The sequence below is a fragment of the Triplophysa dalaica genome, chromosome 13 (genome assembly GCF_015846415.1).
Source record: "Triplophysa dalaica isolate WHDGS20190420 chromosome 13, ASM1584641v1, whole genome shotgun sequence".
Classification (NCBI taxonomy): Eukaryota; Metazoa; Chordata; class Actinopteri; order Cypriniformes; family Nemacheilidae; genus Triplophysa; species Triplophysa dalaica.
This window is the reverse complement of record NC_079554.1, coordinates 12,735,628-12,758,721: the sequence shown is the minus strand read 5'-3', so window position 1 is coordinate 12,758,721 and position 23,094 is coordinate 12,735,628. Positions and strand designations below refer to the sequence as shown.

Below are 23,094 nucleotides of genomic sequence, written 5' to 3'. Positions count from 1 at the left end.
TTTCTATTAGTAATAATTCTTAGTATTGTAATTTAGCCTTAGAAAGCTGTTTTTTAGTTGTAAGCAACATAATTTCCCATTCCTAGAAACCACTTTTATGAATGATTAAGCTTAGCCATAAGTAATGTGTTTTCAAACAGTGCAGTGCGTGGAGAGAGCTGGACAAAGTGAAAAAATAAAAACCTTTTAATTTTGTTTGTGCTCAGAGCTTTCAGTGTATTTGGGGGGAGGGGGGCAGGATGTGAGCTGGCTTGACCAGGCCTGCCAGAGATGTCAGGAAATGTGGGGGGATAACATGCACAAATTCACAAAACAACTGTGGAAAAATGTTTAGAGGTAAGTCCCTTAAGTGTAAAACTGGGAAATAAAATGCCAATATCGCATAAGTTATGAGTTTTGCAAAAAAAGAACAAGGAAAGGGAAGTTGGGGGTGGTGACTCCATACAGTGAAAGCAAGCTGTCTGTTAGGCCCATAGGCCCTATGTGTTGTGGTGAAATGCATTTGGGACTAGTTGTCAGTTTCTGAAAATCACATTAGTTCCTTAAATGTGTTTAGTCAAAGAAAAACTCAAACCCTGGAATGCTAAAATGTCACACTTTGTTATGGAAAATTAAGACAAGATTAGGTATATTAAGCAAACCAGTTTATCTGTTTCAGATCAATAACAGTCAATCAGTAACATACCCTTTACTATTGAATCTTTAAGACTGTATTGCAATAGCATATTCCGAGCCACTGCTTACCAGACAAAATTTTGATTCATTTAAACGGAATAAATGGTATAAATTTCTGAGTACTACGATTTAACAAACATTTTCAAAATGTATCAGCTATGTGCACGACATTAATCGGCTTTTCTTCTCATTGCCACAAGAGGACAGTAGTGGATCGAGAAAGATATGTACAATATTTTAAGATTTTTTTTCTTATAACATTAATTTACATGTTTGTCTATATCATTTCGTGTATCCCCGTTGTGCGAGTGAAGCAATGAAAAGCGTCTTAAAGGGTTTAAAATGTTCACTTGACATTGTGCAGTGATCACCGTTCACTTTTAAATAAAGTTTTTCTGAAGATCTTCACCAGTTCTTCCGGTGTGCAAAAATGGAGGTGGAGGGTATGTTGGCCCCGCTGTCGCTCTCTGCTAAATTCGAGGGGTATGTGTACTTATTGAACCGCTATTAATGTTTACCGTTTCCTGGTTCCTGTTGATGTGTAAACAGTTCGGCTACACTGAAAAATATCCTCTTTGTGCGTGTCATAGCGTAATGCACTAAGTCATCAATTCCAAAATGCAGTGATCTGCCTCCATACGTTACTGTTTTAGTGCACCATAAGCGAATCTATAGTGAGGTCAACTCAAACCCATAAATCTAGAAGACGCGTTTATAGTAATGTGCAAAAAAAAGCCTGTCTCGATGACATACACAGATCATGTTGCTGAATGTTATGTTTACTCAAACCAATCTCTTGATGCCACTCATTTAATGTAAACGACTTTATGTTTGAAACCTTTTAAGTAGGTTTATGTTTCCATGCTTCTGCCTTATTCAAAATATTGTTGCACGTGAAACATTGTTATAACGCAGTGTAAACAGTGTATTTAAGTTAATTTTTTTAAATAACCAGGTAGCGTGAACTTATTTTAACTTATTTTTTAGGTCCTTTGCCTATCTAACCGTCAGAGACAGGCTGCCAACCATACTGACAAAAGTGATAGACACAATACACCGCAATAAGGATAATTTCTTCAAAGATTATGGAGAGGTACAGTATACATGATCTTTTACCTTTAATGCATGGCATTGGTGTTATCTTTGAATAAGAAATTATTATTAAGTATAAAATTAATGTTTAACCACACCTTTTTGTAAAATATGGGACATAGATTATTGGGCTTTTCCTGGAGCCCATATCTGACCTTATTATATCTGCACCTTTGACTAGCAGTTTACCAGATTTAACTGGTTGATAACCCGTTTCACCAGGAGGGGGTCCAGGCAGAGAAGAGGGCCATTTCCTTCCTGTCAAAAATGAGGAATGAACTGCAGACAGATAAACCTGTGCTGGTTTTGACTGATAATGCTGAAGACACAGAGACCTGGAACAAGTACATGGAAAGACAGCAGGACCTGATGGAGGATGGGCAACCTGTCAGCTGGTTCAAGTCACCATGGCTGTATATGGAGTGCTACATGTACCGGAGAATCCGAGAGGCCTTGTATCTAAGGTAAGGCAGTTTTCCTTTATTTATTGTACTGTAGTTGTCGGTACATTTTTGGTGGTTTCATGAACTTTGTTTCCTTCTTTTTTTACCCAATAGTCCACCTATGGATAATTTTGATGTGTTTAAGGAGGGAAAGACGGAAAGCTTTTTTGAATCTCAACGAGCAATAATATCCGTCTGTACCTACCTTCAAGAACTCATCACCAACATGGAGAACATGTCTGAGGTGCAGCTGCAGGAACACTTTCTTAAATTGCTCCAGGTTTGTATGCGGAGGTTTTGAATTCTCATTTCCGTACCTACTTTGTATGTCATCAAAACCAAACAGCAGCAATGCTCCCTTTGTTTTTGTGACAGCTGTAATTGAGTTTAATGATTTCGACAGAGCCAAATACCCGGCAGGAACCCTTAAAGAGCCGACTGAAAACGTGTTAACCACAAGCTTTATGAGTCGCATCTTTAATGTAGAACAGAAAATCTTGTTACCCAAAGTGATATCCTGTTTGTGGTGCCAAGTAACATGCCCGTGGGTGATTCTTGTTTACAGCATTGGCTCGAATTCGTGATCGATAGAAGCTCCCTACATTAATGTGTCTGTGTAGTTTACCAGTACCAGAATGCCTTATTCATTTGGTTTACTTTGTAGGTCTCGTTGTGGGGAAACAAGTGTGATCTGTCCATCTCTGCCGGTCAGGACAACTCTCAAAAGTCCAATCCCATCGATTCTTTACCTGATCTCCAGCGCTTCATTCTAGTGGATGACTCCATCAAGGTTTGGTCAACGCTGGTTGCTGGGCAAGGCTGTGGATCCTCAGGAATGAAACGTGGGAGAGTTGACATTGTTTTAGACAATGCCGGCTTTGAGCTCATCACTGATCTCGTCCTCGCCGACTTCCTTGTTTCTGCTGGACTCGCCAAGCAAATCAGATTTCACGGTAAATCCTTCCCGTGGTTTGTCTCCGATGTCACAAAACAAGATTTTGAGTGGACCATCATGCAGACCATGGCGTCCAATCATAAGTGGATGTCGGCCAGTGGTGCGCAATGGAAACATTTCATGAAGGACGGCACTTGGTCATACCACGACCATGCGTTTTGGACCTCACCACATGAGTTTTGTGATATGCCCGCTGATGCAGCCGATCTTTACGCCATGCTACAGGATTCTGATTTGATCCTGTTCAAAGGAGACCTAAACTACAGGAAGCTGACTGGTGATAGAATGTGGGAGCACACGGTTTTGTTTAACAGAGCTTTGAGAGGATTCCAGGCCGCCCCGCTCTGTAGTATCAGAACATTGAAGGCGAATGTTCAGGTAGGCTTGAAGTCAGGCCACGCTGAGCAGCTCAGCTCAGAAGATGCAGACTGGATGACTAATGGTAAATATGCTGTCATTCAGTTCTCCAGTTCGTCTAAAGAACACTAGGGTCATTTTTAGAAAGAGCAAAGAGTCCTTACTAACGGAAGACCAACCAAGAGGCGACAAATAAAATGCATTTACGGACTGAAACTACCCAACATTGCAAACAGATGTATGCTTTGTCATTTTGTTTTTGCTTGAACTATCCAATGGAGGTTTTCTGTGGATGAAACGGCAGATATGGGAGCTTCAGAATTATTACACCCTAAAAGCAAATTTAATCTAAATGAATTTTTTAGATGGATGAATTTTTGAATGTTACCGTGAGAATTTATGCTTAGCACTGCCAGTTGTTAATTCGTAAGAGGACGGATTTAAACCGGCTACAGTTAAATTCATGGTGCACATGTAAATGGGACAACAATCTGTGACATCTAATAGTTGTACTGCTGTGATGCATAGTAAATACAAAAAACGTGTATTGAAATTAAATTCCTTAATGTCATGCATTTCATACAGAATTCTTGAGTTTACAGCAAATAGTTTGTTTCAGTATTTCAATCAAGACATTAAGCATATGCTGTGTATTATGGTGTATTTTTTTCTGGATATTAGGCTCTGCGTGAGAACATCGTTGACAATGGTTTACATTATATACAAAATATTGGCTGTTGACCAGGGAAAAACAGTTTTCATTATTTGTTTACGCTTTGGAATGACTAGCACTACTGTTTCAAAGTTTACCAGATGTGTAGAATCTGTTATAATGCAAAATGATTGATTTTATTTATGATGTTGAAAACAAGATGCCAGTCACTCGGGAGACATAAGTTCTAATACTGCAGTTGTCTGTTTGTGCTCATTAAAATGCAAATTCTTTGTTTTGAAAATTTATTTCAATAAAATGTTTAAAAATGTCTTGTCTTGATTGTACTTTTTACTCTTATAAAGCAACCACAGATGAGTTTTATGTTTGAAAAATCCTTCTCTCATGTACTTTTTTTCTCTCATGTTTGCGGCGGTGTTCCCACTTGCTGGATTCTGACCTATCTTCCTAGTGCACAATTTGTTTTCTTTCACAGTATTTTTTCTGGTGAGGATATTTCCAGGGATGCACAAGAGGCCTTGCATTTGTTCCACAATGTAGAAATAAAGGCCGAGGACTCCCAAAGCATTTGTTAACATATAATAAACACATGAACTTTATCTTTTGGTTTATAGGGGTAAGCAAGGTTCTGTGTACATGCTGTTTTCCTGGAAATCAAGGTCACAGTTTTAGTCTTTGAACCGTGAGTGATGAATGCAGCTAAACAGTGGACTTAAAGATTCAGTTTCAGTGCGTTAAATCAAAGACTCAATAATTATTTTTTGTAGTTTGTTCAGTGTGTTTTTCAGTTGTAAATTGTGGGCAGGTGTTGGAGACTTTATAGCAATATGTGTTTATCACTTTGTGCAGTTCTCTGTCTGAGTTTTACATTAAGACATTTATCAGACGCTTTTATCCACAGCGACTTTCGAGAGAGTACAGAGAGCAATAAAGCGATAGTAGTATTACACTATATAACTACAATAGTTGTCAAAATTGATGTCCTAAGATATTTTCAACAATATTTGCTATTTCATAATTCCACTGTTCTAAGTAGTGCATCTTAATATCCGAAGTTTGGGACAGATTGGAGAAACCTAAAGGATAATTATTTATGGGACAAAACTGTTGCAAAAGGCAAACTACAGCATATCAAAGAATGTTGATTTTATTCTAACACACAAAAACGCATTGCAAAACATTCCCAATTGTAAGAAAAGCATAACTTGCCTAAAATATATTGTTATTAATATTTTTTGGTCGTCTCTAGTTTTTACTACAGCAGTCATTTTGCTGGACCTTGACTCAATAAGCTTTTTATATGTGGTGTGTGTACTAGTTTTGTTTATCATACCTTCTTAAAGTCGTCTGAAACCTAACCTACAGTTTTCTCTTGAGGTAAAATTACTTTAATAGTTACATAAAAAATGGGGAACATTTTTTAGGGTGAACTATTCCTTTAAGTATGAATACACTATGTATGTGCTAATGCGAGCTTTCCTTTTTAAAGCAACATGCCCATTTTTCAGACTTGAATAGACCATACAATTTAATTAAATGTAATGTTTACATTTCATTACTAAGGTACAGAGCATACAATTTTCTCCTGGAGTCTGAACTAACTCAAATGGCCTCCAACGTGCCAACACACTTTCCATTCACTTACCTGCTTGTTTTAATAAACATAACTTATCCATTTTTATTATTTTGTTTTCAAAAACCATTTCTATCAAATAAAATTGGGGATTTGGTGTAATTACCCGTGGTTGCAGCAAGTAACGTGCGCTTTTAAAACCCACCACCTGTAAAATTGGAAGGTTTTGGCAAGTGAATCAGATGGTGACCTCGTATCTCTTGTTTACCTGGTTGCTTTGACCTGCTTTGAGAGCGACTGTCAATATCGACCTGGCTGTCTTTAATTTGTTTACCTCTTTTTTTAGCCAGAGCTACAGACAGTGGATGTTTGAAAGACGCAGGATGAAAGAGATACTTCAGCTGTTTGTGTACAGAGCGGTTATGCACACAAAAAAACATCCATTTTGACTTAGCTTCTCAATCAAGGGACGGTTTGGATTTCGGTAAGACCTGTGTAGAAGATTTATTCTTCAACATTTTCATTATTTCTCTCTTTTTTTTTATAATATATATATATATATTTGTTTCCTGTTCTGTCCATTTCCAGTTTAATAGAAAATCCACTCAGTTGTTAGGAAGAAGAGATCAGGATGGAGTGCTTTTTGTTTTTAAACGCTTCATTAGGTTTAATATTGAAGCCCTGTGAGAGCCATCGAAAGAAGGAAACAGGAAAACAGCGTTTTTTTGCATTCACACGCATCTAAGAACGTTGTCCTCTCTACCCGAAGAGATTCGAAGGCGAGAGGAAGGGATTTTTTATTTTTTTAGAAGTAGGCAGATCAGCAGGGCGGAAGCAAAGTAGAGCAAGGGGGAGAGAGTTTCAGAGGCAGTGGGAGGCGAATGCAGAGCTTAAAAAAAGTCTTTCGGTCGTTGCTTATGAACAGATAGTACCCTAAGTCATGCTGGCTGTGTGTGTGTTTCCATGGTGATGTCTGGAGGGCAGACCGGCGGAGAGGCTGCTGGTGCCAGGCAGCGACGCAGGACCAGCCTGAGCCCTGAGAGAGAAGACCTGGAGGGACTTTCCTCACCACCCGCTTTCCGCAAACTCTCGCCCATGTACCCCAAGGAGGAGCACAGCACGGGGGGAATCACCTCTTCGGTCAACTACCTAGATGGAGTTTATGAGTACCCAAACCCAACTCAGACCTACGGCACCTCATCGCCCACTGAGCCTTCTTCTGTCGAATACTACCCGGCTCCCCCGGACCCTCACGGTCCAGCGGTTGAAGAACATCTGCAGGCTTTAGGCACGGGATCCAGCAGCCCTCTCATGTTCACACCCTCAAGCCCTCAGCTGCCTCCGTATCTCAGCCATCATGGCGGCCACCACTCTTCACACCAGGTGTCTTACTACCTGGACACCTCCTCTAGCACAGTCTACAGGTCAGTGGAGCTTGGGCAGTTCACCTAAAAAAGACAATTCTGTCATCCTTTATTCACCCTCGTGTCTTTCCAAACTTGTATGACTTTCTTTCTTCTGCAGAACACAAAAGAAGATATTTTGAAGAATGTTGGTAACTGAACAACACTGACCAACATTGTTTTCTGTTGTTTGGACAAATCCACTGAGACACACTTCAAAATATCTTGTTTTGTGTTTCACAGAACTCATATACAGGTTGAATGACCTGAGGGGGAACAAATGTATTTCTTTTTCTAAACTATCCCTTTAATATAAGCTGTTGGACTCCCAGTGTTACTGTGGTGATAATGTAGACATAACACCCAAAACCTGCTAAAAACAAATAAAAGAACCCTAAAAATATTTGCTGACCTCGATGTAAGATGGAAATCTTGTGAGGTGTTCAGTTAATCAGATGAATTGAATCAGGTAGGACATGTTTTACACCTAATTTAGGATTCATTGAGGCACACTGTTTGTATAGGTCACTTTAAATTCTGATCCGGCACCTGTTTTCAAGGCAGCTTTGTAAAATATATACAACATATAAAACATATTTCCACACAATAGGTTGTAAATAAATCGGTATTCAGATCTGATTGCATTTTTATTAACATTTATTTTAGCGTATGGGTGTATGTTCTTGTGCATTCATCCCTCTACCAGATGCATTTTCTGTGTCTATGGATTAAACATTCATGAGATATTGTTGGTTGGAAAGTACATGTTGTTCTCATAGTACAAGCCAGTCTGCACACTCTATCTTTATTCCACTAAAGAAGTAATGTTATGTTTGCTTTCTGCAAAAGAGGGTCTCAATAAAGAGACACAACCTTTAACACAATTCTTATGATACTGCTAATTGATGGAGAACATTATATATTGCAAGATATCTAAGTTAAAAGGTGGAAAGGACACAATAACTGACTCAAGAATACCAGTTTATGCAGATTAAATAGGCACGCTCCTCCTCATAAGGGGCACACCGGCACATGCAGTAAAAAACATTTTGAGTAGTTTGGCGATACATTTATTTCTCGTCTATTCCCAGAGATTTGTAAAGTCTGTCATTAAATTCTGTGTCTAGACCTTGAATAGAGAACAATTACTGAAAACAACAGTGGTATAAGAGTTATCACATTGTGTCTGAGAGCAAAAAGCACTTTCTACACTTTTAGAGGAACACAGAAGAAATTTAGGGGCGCCAAAATGTTTTTTAGTTTTTTTAAACTAAAAGCAATCCCTTTTCAGCTTTGCCTAATGAGTACGTGTTTTAAACACAGCTAAGACATTACATTTGACATTGGATGACATAAGACAGTACTTAAGTCTATTTCTGAGGTTATGCCAGAAATCGGCTGGACATTAGAATAAGGATAAAATAAATATTTACAAACTCTAGTACAAGAGGTCAGAAAGAAATGGAGCTGGTCACTTTTGTCCCCTGTTTGCCATTACGTACATTTTTATCTTCAAGGGTTTTTGAACATTTAGCATCTCCTACACAAATGTTCGTTTAGTATGTAGGCCATGTTAACCATGGTTATTTTCTTTGACAATTAATAATATCCACAACACTAATGTCATTAGCACAGGGAGCATTTTACAGTTCAGTTGAGGTTTGCAAACTTATATGACATGCTTAGGAATTTTTGAATAAACTCGGTATCATCATTGATTTTTTAGCCAAATTGATTGTGATTTACAATTATCTTATTGTTTTTATATTTATAAGCACTATTTGCTGTGAGGTAACATGAAATCTAAGTTAAAAAAGCGCAAATTATACTAATCCATCATAAAGTTTAAGCCATTTTACATATGAATATTAATATTTTTACATGCTGCAGTGAAATAAACACAAGTGAAGTATGACATTTCAGGTGTTTTAAAGATTTTAAATAATTAAGTGTCCCGAACGGAAGAGCCCTTATATACATTAACATTCAAACATTAAGGAACACTTGCCTAAAATATTCCTCATGATCTTAAAATCTTAAATGCTTAAATGTTTTAAATGAGTTTTATAAACAAAAAATGACAATTGACCCAAGATATACATTTCCTTAACACAAAACTAAACCTATATTATTTAACTGAACTAAATAATAAAGAAAAACAGCTAATAAATGATCAGAATAAATATGACCAACAGGGTTGACTTGCTTGAAGAGTGTAAAATACATTTTTTAATTTTTAATTATTTCAGATTTTTCCAGTTACATTCCATTTGTGTTTTTCCAAATTTGATAAGTTCTATTCTTTTAAAATGTATAAATGACAGTAAACTTGCAATATTTCATCATCTGCTGTTTACTAAAAGTGCATTTTCTTTGATGACTTGTGACACCTCATAAAACTCTTCCTCTGTTCAGGTCCAGTGTGTTAGCTTCTCAGCCTGCAGGTGTCGGCTTGTGTGAAGACCTCTGCAGCGCTACAGATAGGCAAGAGTTGTATAACGGGTCAAAAGCCACAGGAGGGTTTGGTCTGGCGAAGGAGACACGCTTCTGTGCGGTGTGCAGTGACTATGCTTCTGGTTACCATTATGGAGTCTGGTCCTGTGAGGGCTGCAAAGCTTTCTTCAAGAGAAGCATTCAAGGTAACCATCCTGTGTGTGACAATAGCAGAAAATGGGGGAAGAATTAGCTTTTTTTGTATGTAACCTTAAATTTTAATATATAAAGATGAATACTGTCTCTAACAATGTGAAATTGGGCTTTTATTAAATTAATTAAAGTATGATATTTTAAGATCATTAGTGGTTCAATAAGGTTTTATAATAATTTTATAGTAAAGGCCAGCTGCTTTTCTTGAGCAGCCTACATTATTTCAACTATACATGTAAATGCAAAAAAACACAGCTGATAAACACACTCATGCATGCAGTGTGTAAAGACAAAAATATGGATTTATTATATTTATTTATTAAAATCATCTTCAAGCCAAGCCCTTTTAAAAACACTAATATAAGTTTAAATTGAATAACGAATGTGTGAATCTGTGCAGTATATAATCAGCCTTGCGCATTCTCTATTCTCCTTCCTTTTAAAGCTCATAGAAAAAGGTGAAAATCAAAGTCTCACACATAGCTCTGATGAGACACCACCTGACCGTCACATATATCACTGCCTGTAGCTCATTTTTGGTTCAGTATTACATTTGAAGGGGCTGCAGATCTAGGTGGATTTGATGAGATGATAGGCTGTGTGGATGCTTTGAGCCTGACCCTGACATAGTAGCTTCTCTTGCAGGAAACCAGCAGGGGAAATGTCTCTAACTGTGTTCCTGCCAAATGGGTTTTAGGGTGCAGTATGTGGGAGTACGGAAGGATAAAGAGACGAGATATTTATTAAAGGTGCCGTTCTTCGGCTCTTCACAAAGCTTTGTTTATGTTTTTTGGGTGTTTAACAATGGATGTTCATGTGTCTAGTTTAAAAAAATGCTTTATATTTCACATATTTCAAGACTTTTGTTCATCGCTGTTCCTCTTCTCACAAAACAGCTGTTGAGATTAGTCGGTTCCCATCTCAGTGCACGTGGTAGTCATAAGCATTGGCTCTTAGCAATAAACAGTAACAATGGCCTAGACTTCACTTTATCGGTTAAAAACATGCGGATCGATCGAAATGTGATGGAGGTCTGCTAGTGCATCTGCAAACGTCAATCTTTGTTAGAGATCGCAATTTCTTTCCTGCTATGGTGAGGGAAATGACACCAAATATATTAACACTAACAACAGAAGCATTCGTTTTGCTTTTTTATGTTGGACTTAAATTGGATAATAAAACAAGCAGATTGACCGGGAGACATTTTCAAGGAGGACTTCAAATGACATTTCATAGAAGTGTTTTAGAGGTATGCGCACACACACACAATATCAGTGTATTACAAAGAACAGCTTTCACAGCTGACGTTAAAGTCGTGAAAGCTGATATTTGACCGTTGGTCATCTTAGAATGTGTGTAGCTGAATTCTTATTATCATCTGTAGGACTGTGATAATCTCTGATAACCAAACACTACTCCAGTGGCTCTTCCTCTTATCTAAGGAATCACCCCTTTCTCTAAAAGTCCTAAAAAAGCCGTTCTCTAAAGTCCTAAAAAAACGAATTCTGTTAAAGACAATATCTCACTTAGCATAGAACTTTGAGCTTTATCATTTTGCAGATATTATTTATGCTCTAACAGCAGCATTACACATTAAAGTTTTAAATTTGGCATCACAGGGAACAGTACCTTTAAAAGAGAGAACTCTTCCATTAGAAATAAATCATTTTTTAAATTTCAAAATAGCTTTTTAAAGAGATAATATTTGGAGTACTTCTTGTTAACGATGCAAAACATTCTTCAAAATGTCATCTTTTGTGTTCTGCAGAAGATAGAAAGTCATACAGGTTTGAAATGAGGGAAAAGAGGGCGAGTAAATGATGACAGAATTTTGAAGGTGAACTACTGCTTTACGTACATAAATATGTAAATGGAATTGCCGTATACTTAGCATGAAAAAATATTTGAAATACATTTTAGTATATTTATTTTTCACTATAGGGTAGTTTTATCTGTCAGTAATTTTTACAAATGTTTCAAATGTACAACACAACCTTAGTGTGTCATGTCATCACCTTTCTTTGCAAATACAGAATGGTATTTCATATTCGATGTGAAAATATTGTCATTGTAACTTTGGAAATTCTAAAAATGCAATAATACTGATTAATGATTGAAAAGGGAACACTTGCTATGCAATCAAAATATTATTTGTTATGATAATTATAAGTAGTTATTGTTGTTATATATATATATATATTAGCTGTATGTTTTCACTCTAAATCCAATAAAATAAATCCATGTCTACAGTAAAATGTTGGCAGATCAAGAAAAAAATCCTTATCGTTAAAGGAAAAGGTCACCCAAAAATTGTTCTAAAAAATATTTTATTATTCTTCATGTTGATCAAAACCTGTATAAAACATTATGAGAAACGTTTGAGAAGTTTTTTTGTGTGCATACAATGGATGTCAATCGGGTCCGATGTTTCGTTACCAAAATTCTTTAAAATGCAATGTATCTTTTGGGTTCTTTAGAAAAAATGTCATACAGGTTTAAAATGACATGAGGGGGAGTTAATGATGAGAACATTTTCATTTGTAGATGAACTATCCCTCTAAATCCTCAGCATATTAATTTTCTCTGAATAATCTTTCTTTTGCAAAGGCTGTTTTGGCCACTTTCTTGTGGAATACCAGTTTCAGGGAACAACCCAAGGCTTATTCAATGGCACATTGTTGACTGTGCTGGGTGTCCCTCTCTGTATTTTTTTAGCACTGAACCTGTCACTTTTATTAGCCATCGAAATATTTTCTTATTATCTTAAAATCTGCATTCTGCTTTTATCTTCTTAACCCGCCAATTTTCATATGAGTGCTTTGCATTCTCTGTTACACATCTTATTTAAACCTTAATCAGGATTTTGTGCTGGTTTAATACAAGTGTTTGCATATCTGCCTCTGTGTGTGTAGGTGCATGTGACATTTTTGGCTGAGACACAATCATCTAATTTAAAATTTAATTTGTAGCACTGGAACAGCATGTTCTTGCTCTCAGCACTTAATCAGATTCAAGGCCATCTATGCGCTGCGCCGCACGTTTTGTTGCTTGTAACAAAACAGTATTTACATATTGCTAATAAAGAGTTAAATAATGAGAACACCTCCAAAGAATATAACTATTTTGGACTTATGATCTTCATTGACAAATCAGTCTCGATATCTCTGCCTCCAGGTCACAATGACTATGTTTGTCCAGCGACCAACCAGTGTACTATTGACAGAAACCGCCGGAAGAGCTGCCAAGCATGCAGACTACGCAAGTGCTATGAAGTAGGGATGATGAAAGGAGGTATGCGTACTATATACTACCAATCTTCACAAAAAAGTGCAGAACGCTTAAAACATCTTACAAAATGTTTATTCAAGGGTGCACTTAGTGTACTTCTTTTAAAATTAAAATAAGAAGGTATAGTTTCAGTCTACTTCTTCATGTACTTTTCAGAAATATACTTTATGCACAAACTAGTTGAAAAACTAGTAGTGTACTCAAAGTTTACTATTACACACCAAGTATTTTATTCCCTTTTATATACAAAAAAAATGGCCAATTAAGCCTCACATAGTATTGAAATAATTTGCGTACAAGTACTAGAGCTAAGCACATAAAGTACTTCATACTTTAAAAAATACTTTTCTTATGTGTAGACCTATTCTTCCGACAGGCGCGTGCGTTACCCTCAGTTAACTTCCGGTTTGTATTTGACTAGTGTCTAATAATATAACTATTTATATTTTATTTTATTTCATTTATGTTAATATTAATTTGTATTATTATACGAGGTTAAATTAAGTGTGCTATAGTTGACTTCGTTTAAACAAAAAAATAAGAAACGTAGACTTTCAGTCTACCCTGATATAGATTCAAAATGACGCACTATAGTTTAATTGAGTTTTTAAAACTATAATGAACTATTCAAAGTGTACTTAGCTTGTAGTTGTGGTTACTCTTTTCATTGATTAACCTATTAAAAAACTTTTTTACTAGTTACTTACTGAGAGTATACTTCAGTGTATACTTTTGTCAACAAAAAATGGGCTAAAATTATTTAACTAGTAAACTATCAGGATAATATCCAAACTCAGTATAAGTTCATTTGTAGTTTAGTTGCAGTACACATATAGTATAAATCGCTGTAATATACTAAAAAGGTATTCTTAAAAATTGATTTAAACGAAAGGTGAGAAATATGTTTCATGCGCATGACCGCGGACTGTCCTGATGACAAAAATTGTATCATGTGGTCGGCGCACAGACAGCCGGACTATACTTTGGGCTTAAGAAGTACTATTATGGTAGTAATGAAATTGGCCAATTTAGTACTGAAGTGGTAGTGTACACTTACGAGTATGCTACTAGTTTATTGATATTAATATACTTACTACATAAAGTATGCTTTTAAAAAATACTTGAACTTTACTTAAGTGTACTTAATAAAATAAACTTAAGCATAAACTTATTTTTTGTGAGATTACTTAAAAAGTTGAAATATGCCTACTTAAAAACAATTCATATAAATAAACAAGCAAATATATTAGTCCCTCCTTTGTGAAACAGTTTAGACTTATAATGTAAAGGGTTCCCGTCATTTCCATTGCAGGTATTCGTAAGGATCGAGGTGGTCGAACTGTCAGGAGGGAGAGGAGGAGGAGTGGAAGTGAGGATCATGACAAACGCTACATTGAACAGCAGACTCATGTGGGTCTAAAGACAGTTGCTCCACAGAACAAAAGGAAGAGAGTCGGTGGGGTGGTCAGTGCTTTATGCATGAACCCAGAACAGGTGCTGCTGTTGCTCATGGGGGCGGAGCCACCAGCCGTCTGTTCACGACAGAAACACAGTCGCCCGTACACAGAGATCACAATGATGTCTCTGCTCACCAATATGGCCGATAAAGAACTCGTCCACATGATAGCCTGGGCTAAGAAAGTACCAGGTAAAAATAATGAAGGTTTAATTTCATTATGAGCACAACATCGAGGGAATGGTTCATAAATTTTAAGTCATTTCAGCGAAAAGTATAGTGACAGCCTTGCCTGTTTTTGTAACCGTGGCAGCAGGTTTCAAAAGCACAGGTGGCAGTGATTCAAACGTCAAGGTCACAGGCGCAAGGATAAAGAACAAAGGGGTTATTACGGTTATCTATGCTGCGCCTCAGTTTGATTTGACTTCCAGCTGAGCTTAGCACACACACATGAAACCCGCTGGGAGTTTTAGTGAGCCATTACATTTGCTGTTCAGAGGTCTTCGCTTCCCTCCCCTGAGAAGTAAACACTTTATTTTATGAGCTACAGCAAACAAGATTTTAATTTCACTGTATGTGGGCGAGATCCCCCGAATTTGAGGAAAAAGTAATAATGAGTCGTGATGATCACCACCTTCATAACTGTAATATATATAACAAGGTCATTTCAACATCAGTAATGAAATGTTACTCACCATGAAGCGTCAAAACTATCCAATGTGACGTATTATCTTATTTGTTTTATCATATTACCTAATTATATATTTCTGCAATGGGAAATGTAATGCAAATGTTAACCTTAAAATGAAAAATCAAGTTTTTATCAAAGGTTTTACCCCAAACTGGTAGGTCAGATGTCAATTTTTCTTGTTTTTAATATCCGTGTAAAGCCCCTCTTAAAGTTTTTAAAGAATTTTTTGTGTGTGTTTTTAAAGCATCCACTATTTATGCTATAAAAAAAGAGCCACCCCTACTCCTTTTGTTAGTCTAACTCATGCATAGACTGATATTTTTCTTTTGAAACTTTTCTAAAAACATGTACAAATATTAGTGTTGTATTGCTTAAAAGTGAATATAAACTTGTTTTCTTTGCAGTATTTGAGGTTTGAAAAAACAGAGAAGCAGATCATTTTTCAGTTAATCTGACCAGTTTCTCTAGTTTTCATTTTTTGCAAATAGAAACAATAAGGTTATTTGAAATTTGGTAAATAATATTGTTAGTAGTTCACAGAATTAAACAAAAGTGTATTTTCACCTAAACACATACCCATAAATAGCACATTCTAAAGCAACACTTAAAATAATATCTCAAAAATGATTTTAGTGTTAGACTGAAATCTGTTGCCGTTGCTTTCTAAGCAGCCTCAGAGCGGCAACAACCCCACTCTTTAAGTTCTGTGTTCGGGTCGATACACACAGTCTCGCCCATCCCATGCCTGCGGAAGAGTTATAAACAACATTTCTGCATTCGTTCCATCGCTTCTGCTTAGTCAACAAATTCACGTGTAATGTGCTGCCCATGTGGCAGTCTCGCATAGGAGATGGTCTGGAAGCTTTTGCTGCTTTTTTTAACAGACCGGTCTATATTCACGAACATATCAAAAGTTTATGTGGTGAACCTGGCATACTTTTAAGAACTAAGCATTTAGTCGATCCCGATGAATTCTTATTGCAATTGTTGTAAACACGACACCTTACTTCTTAGATCAGGCGGTTTCGTGTTTTTTCCAGGCGGACCGTTAAAGAACACGACACGCACGTGTCCCAGAATGTTCTAAAGGGTTGCTTTAAAATCAGACAAAAGGCCTCTGAAATGGTCTCTTCATTTTTTCAGTTTTTAAATCGTCTCATCTAGCCGGAGCCTGTGGCTGGGTGGACAGTGCTCCAGACATGTGGTGCAACTGTGGCCTGGGAGACCCAAGTCCCAGCTTGGAATCCTTTACCGATCCTGCTCCCCTCTCTCTTCCTAATAACTTCCTTTCTCTCTACACCATCCTATAATAAAGTCACATCTATAATGCTGGAATTTCCCAAACGTATTTATTTTATAAAAATATTTAAATTAGCTTATATGGTCCTAGAATTGTATTCATTTTTTTGAAGATGCATGTTCTCCGCAGGCTTCCAGGATCTCTCTTTGCATGATCAGGTGAAGTTGTTGGAGAGCTCCTGGCTGGAGGTGTTAATGATTGGACTTATATGGAGGTCTATTCACTTGCCTGGAAAACTCATCTTTGCTGAGGATCTCATCCTCGACAGGTGCTGTATGTTCTGTACCTCCTATTCATGCCACCGTTAAGAGACTTATTGCATTAATAGATGTTTGCACTCGAGTATTTTGCACAAACTTTTGAAACGTTGTAGTGGCTTGAATGAAGACTGAACCTGAATAAAATCCCCCGATACTCTCGGGTTTAGCATGACTTTGATTTCTCCAGTGAGACATAAACAAACAGACAAATGTGAACCACGCTTTGACAAGCATAAAACTTGTTTTAAACTGTTTTGATTGAATTTAGCTTTGCTTGACTGGTTATGATAATGGGAAAGGACCAACCTGCTGTGACAAATCCTGTGGGGAAACCTGTTATACTCTAGTAAACTCGATTCTGCTGTTTTACTCCCACTTTTTAATGCTTAAAATGTTTTTACTTGATATAGATCTAGTGAGCTTGAATGTGATCGTGAGCTTTTTGGATTGTCACACCGACCTGATGCATTTCCTCTACGCTTTTTTTCCGCATCAATTTCTCAAAGACCATTAAGGCGCATGAGGTTTTATCCCCCGCAGAAGGGACTGGCCCAGAGCTGTACCTTACAAAACAAAATTGAATGATTGTGAAAAAACTGGATTGTTAAAAGAGGACGGGGACTATTTTCTGAAGAGCTTATTGCTTCTCTTCAGAAGACCATGTCACAGGTAGCTTGTAATTAAAGGGGGACCAATTGGGAAAAGAGGAACAGCATCATCCATGAGTAATAGAATATGAATCTAATCAAAAACAAACTGCGCAAAAGTAAGAGTCGTGCGGTCCACAATTTTTAAATGACAAGATGGGCTTGAAGTAAGTAATATTTTCCAGGGCAGGACCGGGGGGGTGGATGATGGGGTTGGGCGTTTCCGTGTGGTGCATGTCTAAGCCTGTTGACCGGGGGGGATTGCAAAAGGGGGGGACGGCCAAAGCGTCCGTTCCGGCCCTATACGTTAGCGGCCCACCGGGAAAAAGCCCGATGCGCTAGATGGCCAGTCCGCCCCTGATATTTACAATACAAGAATTTAGTTCTTTGAGAAGCCATTTTTAAAGATGTTCTATAAAAATAATGTGTTTGTTTATTTGATTATTTCTAGCACAGGTGAAGAGGAGCAATTTCAGGGCATTTATCACAGGAAATAACGCAAATCTTTTACTTTACAGGAGTGAAGGAGAATGTGTCGAGGGAATGGCCGAGATTTTTGACATGCTCTTGGCAACCGTGGCTCGATTCCGCAGTCTCAAACTTAAGCCGGAGGAATTTGTGTGTCTCAAAGCCATCGTACTGCTTAATTCTGGTGAGTAGTTGAAGCGAAGGTTAACTTTAAGAACCTACAGTGATGCGTCACAAACACTCATGAAGTCCCTAAGGCTCCAGATCCACCCAGGCGTTTTTACGCGGCTGCAAACGCTAGGCGCTGGCTATAAACTTGAAAACGTTGGTTACTATGATACGCTGAGCGTAAAGAAAATGCAGAGCGCAGGTGCTGAGCATGCTGAAAAGCATGCCAGCTCGTTTCCATTGGAAACAATTGAAAAAACATGCTGTAAACCGGCAGAATCGGATTGGTGGACACAATCCCTAAGTGACATATACTGAACATCTGTGAGTTTTGTGTTTCCATGACAACATTTCCAAAACCGTGGTCTGCCTGGTTGGCACACGTTGTAGGTTTTAAGCAATGTAACACCTGTAGTGTTTTAAAAACATGTCCAACATATTAGATTAAGCATGTTTTAAACCACATTTCTCTTTAATTTCATTAAATTGACATAAAGGGAAAGGGTCATACAGACATTCAAGATTTTTCAGGACCTCACTTCAAACAAAGGGGTATGAGACTTCCCAGCATGGCTGCTCAATCGAGTATAATTTATCGCTAATTTTTTTGCTAACGTACCGCATTACTTATTGCACGATATAACAGCATCATAAGACAACTTTGAGGTCTAGACGAAGGGGTGTTAAATAGAATTGGGCCTATATGATATAACTTTTATAGACCATTTTGCAAGATGTAAAAAACACTGGTCCAGAAGCACTGGTTTTTACACCGCACTAATGTTAGAAGAAAATACTAAAATATAGAAAGCGCCTCTGAGAAATGCTTACTGTTTTCTTGGACAAAGGTAGAATTACAGCCTTACTAATATTCAGTATAATAGCACTCTTGTTTGACGTTCAACAAATTTAGCAAATATCTATAAATAAAGATTTAAAGCATTAAATTAACAGTGTCGTACATTGCATCTCATTTACATCAAAACCCTAAATGTGTCAATAGCTCTTACTTTGTCCAAGATGTCAGCTCTTCTTTAACATAATCTTCTTCTGCTTTATGTTTTTGATCTGGACAGGTGCGTTTTCATTCTGTTCTAGTCCTGTGGAGCCCCTGACAGACTTCTTCATGGTGCAGTGCATGCTGGATAACATCACCGATGCCCTCATTTACTGCCTCAGTAAATCAGGTGCCTCACTGCAGCTGCAGTCACGTCGACAGGCCCAGCTTCTCCTGCTCCTGTCCCACATCAGACACATGAGGTAAAAAAAGATTTGGATCCATACATGAATAATTAAGTTTGCCCCAATTTACAATAAGTGATGGGTAATGCTTCCTTCTGAAAGCAACAAAGGGATGGAGCACTTATACAGAATGAAGTGCAAGAATCGAGTTCCACTGTATGACCTGCTGCTGGAGATGCTGGATGCTCACCGGTTCCACGCTCAAGGGAAAGTGCAGCGACCCTGGGCACATCATGAGAAAGATCCACCCTCTACACCCACAACCAGTTGCGGCAGTCCCTCCAGAGGACATGGAGTCATGCAGCTCAACTCCGAGCCAAAGTCCTGACTCCCGAGTCATAGCATCTGAAACACATTCGGGTAAAATTAAACAGCTAAACTTTGGACTGTGATTCATGGCACTGCCTACTTATTAAATTGGGGCTAAAGTGGAGTCTCTGCTTGTGCTTTAAAAAGATTCCACCTCAAATTCAGGTACACCAAACCAGATTAATACAAGATTAGATCCTCAGATGAGAACAAGCATCCAGAAAACTTCGCATTTGTGACCCTGGATCACAAAACCAGTCTTAAGCACGGGAACATTTTTAGTAAAAGACAAAAATACATTGTGTGGGTCAAAATTATAGATTTTTCTTTCATGTCAAAGATCTTTAGGATAATACTTAAAGATCATGTGCCATGAAGATATTTTGTAAATTTCCTAAGTTAAATATATCAAAACTTTATTTTTGTGAGTGGATGGCCTGACACGGTGCCTCTGATTAACTTCAAAGGCAGTTTTCTCAATATTTCGATTTTTTTGCTCTTTCAGATTCATGAGTTTTAAACGGTTGAATCTCAGCCAGATCTTGTCCTATTCTAACAACTCAATAGAAAGCCTATTTATTCAGCTTTCAGATTATGCAAAATCTCAATTTCAAAAAATGTACCCATAAGACTGTTTTTTTTTGTCCAGGGTCACATTTATGGTCACAAACATTTTTAAAAGTCAAGACTCACTTTATAAATGGTGTGTTTGGACTCCGTCCGTGATATTCTGAGACCACTTTATGCAGAAGCTGCTATTTTTTTCGTTTAGATCTATTGAGTGACAATATTCTCATCAGCTAGCCTATAGGCCTACACAAACACCTTCTGAAGACAAAATGTAAATTGAATGAGATACGTGCACTTTCTTCAAAATGGTATGAAAATCGGTTGAATTCATAAAAACGTAGTTCCTCACCAATGATTATTCAAACCATTTATTGGTAAACAAATTTGTTATTTACAATTAATTTTCACAGACGCTTCTGAGCTGTCAGTCACATACGTTAGCAGAATAGCAAACTGAAGACGTTGAAGCATATTTACATTCTACTATAATTACATTACAGTAACGCACAATAGCTGTGTTTAATTTTATGCAGCTACACTAAATATTAATAGTTTATCAGTATTAATTCCGAACACACAGTAACATGAGCACTGTATAAGTTAACACAAAAATCAAAGCAGGGGCGCCGCCTGCAGGTCAACATGAAAACAGCATTAGACGTATCAAACTATTTTCTTAAATTGCATATCAGTGTGATCGATTCTCATAATCCGATCTGTTTATGAATACAATGTGATATTTTTTTAAATAATTTTTAGATGTTGAATTTTAAATTAAATGACAAAAATGAAAACACATTAGCTCAGTGATAAGTATTCATTGTGTTCATAGCCTATATGTTGGTTAGTTTGTCAGTATTTCCTGATTCATTTTTACTGTGACAGTGATGTCATTGCTTTGATTGTATGACCAGACCTATAAAAGACTTATAATTTGAACATGAAATATCTTTAAGGCTATAAATAATTATTAGTCTCAAAGATGATTAATTATTGATATCCACGTGATAACTTGATAGGCCTTATAACAGACACTGACTGCCTTGCACTACATTCTGCTTCTTTTGCATATTATTGTGGTGAAGTGTAAAAGCATGTGTGATTATGATGTGATGTCTTTCAGATGACCTCCTGTGTGTTTTTATATATTCGGTCAAAGTCCCGTAGATATTAAGATCACATTTATCAGCTATTACATTTCACATATTTAAATTTGACATATTACAAGTAATGTAGCATAGTGTAAGCTTTAATTTTGAGTTGATAAAAAGATTGAAATGATAGTTTCAGCAAACTACAAGCAAACCAGCAGAATTATACATGTCTATCAAATGAAAGGATGTGTTTTTTATTGTCAGCATTAGCAAACTGTACATACATAAATAGGCATTGACATTGTAATCATAATTAATGTTTTGTCACATTGTCAACACAAATTAAAAATATAGTAAGTAGATATCAATCAGTAAAAAGCACACATCTCTATAGATATACACCTATCAGTGATTGTTTCGCATTTGTGGAAAATAAACTTGCAAACTCCATGCCATAAAATAAAAAGATGAATTGCCATGCCATAAATAATACTGAAAATAACATTTTTCTACTATTTTAATCTTAAATAATAAAAAAATAAAACAAAACACTTTTTAGTCTATGCAAAAGAATTTGGCTTTTTTCGTGGACGGTATAAGTGCAGTACCTTACGCTTATGTCAGTGCTATTAAGTAGATATTTATGCTTTCATAGTTTTTCTTCTGTTTCTTTGGGACAGAAGAGATTCACCAGTTTGGCTGTAATCTATGATTTTACCCCAAACTACAGATGTCCAACACTAGTCTACATTGCAATGATCTCAATAGTGATACACGGTATACTGAATGAGAAAAAATGAAATTAGCAGCAGTATCCAACTGTACAGGGACAGGGAAAAATCCACTTTGGCTAACACAAGTCCATTTAGTGTCCTGCCCCTGCAGTAACTCTGAATATAATAATAAATATTAAAGGCATTCGTAAAGTCTTGTCCTGCTCATACAGGCGGAGGGCCGTTGGTATAGCGGAGCATGGGGTGGAAAGATCGGGCGAAGTTGTTCGCATGAGCACAACTGTAATCTTCCTCAGTCATGGGAACCAGACAGGTCAGGCCCACTATGAGCAGGAGTAACAGCTGTAGCGGCAGTGCTGCCCGGAGCACTCGCAGCAGAAAGGGCTGGCAGCGAGCCACAGCAGCGCCACCTCGTGGCCGGGAGGAACCAGAGCGAGATGCAACGCATCCAGAACCGCTGGGTAACCTAGGAAACATCATTCAAATAGGTTATCATAAAAATATGAATTTCGATGACACACACGGATTAACACAATACAGAAAGTTATATTTATTTCAAATGGTGTGACTAGTTTTAACTTCACTCGATCCGTTTATTTTATGGCCAATATTCAAATCTATAGATATTTTGGACAGAACTAGATGCTATTAGTATCGTGATATCAGTGACAATTACTTTATTATATCTTTCGATAAAAAGTAACAACAAACATTCTAACATGCTTGAAAAACAGTCAAGTACTTCAATAAAATATTAATAATTGGAAATTTATGAATACAAACTTTAATGATTATTGAGTTATGTTCATGAAAACATCAGTTTGCGAATAATTAAATAGATTACATATCATGTTAGTTCATGTTAATTATTGAACGTTTTTTCCCGTACTTCAGCCGATCTAAATCGCTATAAGGCAAAGAGGGATATAAGAGCATCGTGATGAATTGTTTGCGCACAAAAGAAACAGCAAAAAATGATGAATGCAAAAACATGATTTGGACTTAAAGAGAAAATTCATCCAGAAATGAAAATTCTGTTATTTACTTAAC

The 23,094-nt window shown here is 37.0% G+C and overlaps 3 protein-coding genes across 6 annotated transcripts in view; 2 read left to right on the top strand and 1 right to left on the bottom strand.

The window, feature by feature from the left end:
• Positions 1 to 255: 255 nt before the first annotated feature.
• On the top strand, positions 256 to 4,505 carry armt1 (acidic residue methyltransferase 1). Of its 4 annotated transcripts, none has more exons than XM_056764459.1 (5): positions 256 to 336; positions 1,663 to 1,768; positions 1,990 to 2,231; positions 2,325 to 2,490; positions 2,875 to 4,505. In XM_056764459.1, the coding sequence occupies exons 3-5, from the start codon at positions 2,035 to 2,037 to the stop codon at positions 3,652 to 3,654; spliced, it is 1,143 nt and encodes a 380-aa protein (XP_056620437.1). In that variant the 5' UTR covers positions 256 to 336; positions 1,663 to 1,768; positions 1,990 to 2,034; the 3' UTR covers positions 3,655 to 4,505. The 4 variants fall into 4 exon arrangements, with proteins under 4 accessions (XP_056620437.1, XP_056620436.1, XP_056620438.1 ...); XM_056764458.1 differs by lacking the exon at positions 256 to 336 and adding an exon at positions 1,039 to 1,158; XM_056764460.1 differs by lacking the exon at positions 256 to 336 and having other exon boundaries at positions 1,952 to 2,231.
• Positions 4,506 to 6,708: 2,203 nt separating this feature from the next.
• esr1 (estrogen receptor 1) lies at positions 6,709 to 21,014 on the top strand. Its single transcript, XM_056763939.1, is given in 9 exon segments — positions 6,709 to 6,730; positions 6,733 to 7,192; positions 9,587 to 9,810; positions 12,992 to 13,108; positions 14,418 to 14,753; positions 16,682 to 16,820; positions 17,978 to 18,111; positions 19,172 to 19,355; positions 19,440 to 21,014. Coding segments are annotated over 9 exon segments (1,842 nt in total). The 3' UTR covers positions 19,666 to 21,014.
• Positions 21,015 to 21,543: 529 nt separating this feature from the next.
• Positions 21,544 to 23,094, bottom strand: part of LOC130434061 (nesprin-1-like) — a 77,202-nt gene continuing 75,651 nt past the window's right edge. The window contains 1 exon segment of the mRNA XM_056763938.1: positions 21,544 to 22,510. Coding sequence (XP_056619916.1) covers positions 22,249 to 22,510 — 262 coding nt within the window. The 3' untranslated portion in view covers positions 21,544 to 22,248.

Coding starts and splice junctions, on each gene's coding strand:
- armt1 (XM_056764458.1), top strand. CDS start 1,106: ATGGAGGTGGAGGGTATGTTGGCCCCGCTGTCGCTCTCTGCTAAATTC. Junction 1,159..1,662: donor CTCTCTGCTAAATTCGAGGG/GTATGTGTACTT, acceptor CTTATTTTTTAG/GTCCTTTGCCTATCTAACCG. Junction 2,232..2,324: donor CGAGAGGCCTTGTATCTAAG/GTAAGGCAGTTT, acceptor TTTACCCAATAG/TCCACCTATGGATAATTTTG.